This window comes from Babylonia areolata, chromosome 10, assembly GCF_041734735.1.
Source record: "Babylonia areolata isolate BAREFJ2019XMU chromosome 10, ASM4173473v1, whole genome shotgun sequence".
Taxonomy (NCBI): Eukaryota; Metazoa; Mollusca; class Gastropoda; order Neogastropoda; family Buccinidae; genus Babylonia; species Babylonia areolata.
In genome coordinates this window covers 30170716-30173215 of record NC_134885.1, presented here as the reverse complement: position 1 = coordinate 30173215, position 2500 = coordinate 30170716, and the positions used below count along the sequence as shown (strand labels likewise).

Genomic DNA, 2500 nt, shown 5'->3' with positions numbered 1-2500 from the left:
TCCCCTCACACACAGGTATAGGGGTGATGATATCTAATTTGTGACCCCTCCCCCTTCCTCCCACCCACCCACCCCCTTCCCCCTCCCCCTTTTCTTTCACTACAGAGACAGGGGTCACAAGACATGACAACTTGTGACCGTTATTTACTCCCAGGACAAGGGTGACCAGACAATCTGTGGCCTTTTTCCTCCAGAAATATGGGTGACAAAGACAGTTTCTGACCTTTCTACTCCGGGGATAAGGGTGGTAACAGTTTGTGGCCTTTTTCTTCACTACAGAGATAGGGGTGACAATTTATGGCATTTTCCCATCCACTAACAGGGATAGGGGTGACACTTTTTGGCCCTTTTCCAATCACTACAGGGATATGGGTGACAATTTCTGGCCTTTTTCCACCCATAACAGAGATAGGGGTGACAATTTATGGCCTTTTTCCACCCACAACAGAGATAGGGGTGACAATTTATGGCCTTTTTCCACACACAACAGAGATAGGGATGACAATTTATGGCCTTTTCCCATCCATAACAGGGATAGGGGTGACAATTTCTGGCCTTTTACCAATCACTACAGATAGGGGTGACAATTTCTGGCCTTTTTCCATCCTCCCATCCTCTACAGAGATAGGGGTGACAATTTCTGGCCTTTTCCCCATCAGAGATAGGGGTGACAATTTCTGGTCTTTTTCCGTCCTCTACAGAGATAGGGGTGACAATTTCTGGCCTTTTTCCAACCTCTGCAGAGACAGGCGTGACAATTTCTGGTCTTTTTCCAATCACTACAGGGATAGGGGTGACTACACAATTTATGGCATTTTTACCACAGGGACAGGGGTGACCAGAAAGTTTGTGGTCTTTCTTTTTTACTATCACAGAGATAGGGGTGACGATTTCTGGCCTTTTTTTCCATCCTCTTCAAAAATAGGGGTGAGAGTTTATGGTCTGCCTTTTTCCAATCCACAACAGAGATAGGAGTGACAATTTCTGGCCTTTTTCCAGTCCACAACAGAGATAGGAGTGACAATTTCTGGCCTTTTTCCAGTCCACAACAGAGATAAGAGTGACAATTTCTGGCCTTTTTCCAATCCACAACAGAGATAGGAGTGACAATTTTTGGCCTTTTTCCATGCACTACAGGGATAGTGGTAACAATTTCTGGACTTTTTCCAATCACTACAGGGATTAGGGGTGACAATTTCTGGTCTTTTTCCAACCTCTACATGGATAGGGGTGACAATTTCTGGCCTTTGTTCCATCCTCTACAGGTATAGGGGTGACTACACAGTTTTGTGACTTTTTACCACAGGGATAGGAGCCACCAGACAGTTTGTGGGTTTTTTTTTTTTACTATCACAGAGATTGGGGTGACGATTTCTGGCCTTTTTTTTCATCCTCTTCAAAAATAGGGGTGAGAGTTTATGGTCTGCCTTTTTCCATCCACTGCAAAGATAGGGGTGACAGTTTCAGGCTTTTCTCTATCCTCCACAGGGATAGGGGTGACAATTTCTGGCCTTTTTCCAGTCCACAACAGAGATAGGAGTGACAATTTCTGGCCTTTTTCCATCCTCAACAGAGATAGGGGTGACAATTTTTGGCCTTTTTCCATCCTCAACAGAGATAGGGGTGACAATTTTTGGCCTTTTTCCATGCACTACAGGGATAGTGGTAACAATTTCTGGACTTTTTCCAATCACTACAGGGATAGGGGTGACAATTTCTGGTCTTTTTCCAACCTCTACAGGGATAGGGGTGACAATTTCTGGCCTTTTTTCCATCCTCTACAGGTATAGGGGTGACTACACAGTTTTGTGGCTTTTTTACCACAGGGATAGGAGTCACCAGACAGTTTGTGGGGTTTTTTGTTTTACTATCACAGAGATTGGGGTGACGATTTCTGGCCTTTTTTTCATCCTCTTCAAAAATAGGGGTGAGAGTTTATGGTCTGCCTTTTTCCATCCACTGCAAAGATAGGGGTGACAGTTTCAGGCTTTTCTCTATCCTCCACAGGGATAGGGGTGACAATTTCTGGCCTTTTTCCAATCCACAACAGAGATAGGGATGACAATTTATGGCCTTTTCCTATCCACTAATTTTTGGCCTTTTTTTAATGGCTCCTTCACTACCACAGAGATAGGGGTGAGTGACAATTTCTGGTCTTTTCTTTCCATCCACCACAGGGATAGGGGTGACGACGTTCTTGCTGGCGGCCATCGTGTTCTGGTACTTCAACATCATCCTGGCCTGGTCCCTGTACTACCTGGTGTCGTCCTTCCAGGCAACCCTGCCCTGGACCCGCTGTGACCAGTGGTGGAACACCCCCAACTGCCGCACCTTCGCCGACTTCGGCAGCAGCTCCGGCAACGCCGACGGAAACCTGACGTCTGTGAACGGCAACCTGACGTTCGGGTATGGCAACGTGACGTCACTGAACTCTTCGGGAGTCGTGGAAGGGCACTGGGAGGCGCTGTCGAGTCTCAATGGTACGTGGTGCTGTGTTTAA

General features: G+C 46.4%; 1 protein-coding gene across 1 annotated transcript in view; it reads left to right on the top strand.

The window, feature by feature from the left end:
* Nucleotides 1–2500, top strand: part of LOC143286934 (sodium- and chloride-dependent glycine transporter 2-like) — a 54225-nt gene that overhangs the window by 12607 nt on the left and 39118 nt on the right. Inside the window, exon 3 of the mRNA XM_076594900.1 lies at nt 2178–2480. Coding sequence (XP_076451015.1) covers nt 2178–2480 — 303 coding nt within the window. The remainder of the gene's footprint in view (nt 1–2177; nt 2481–2500) is intronic.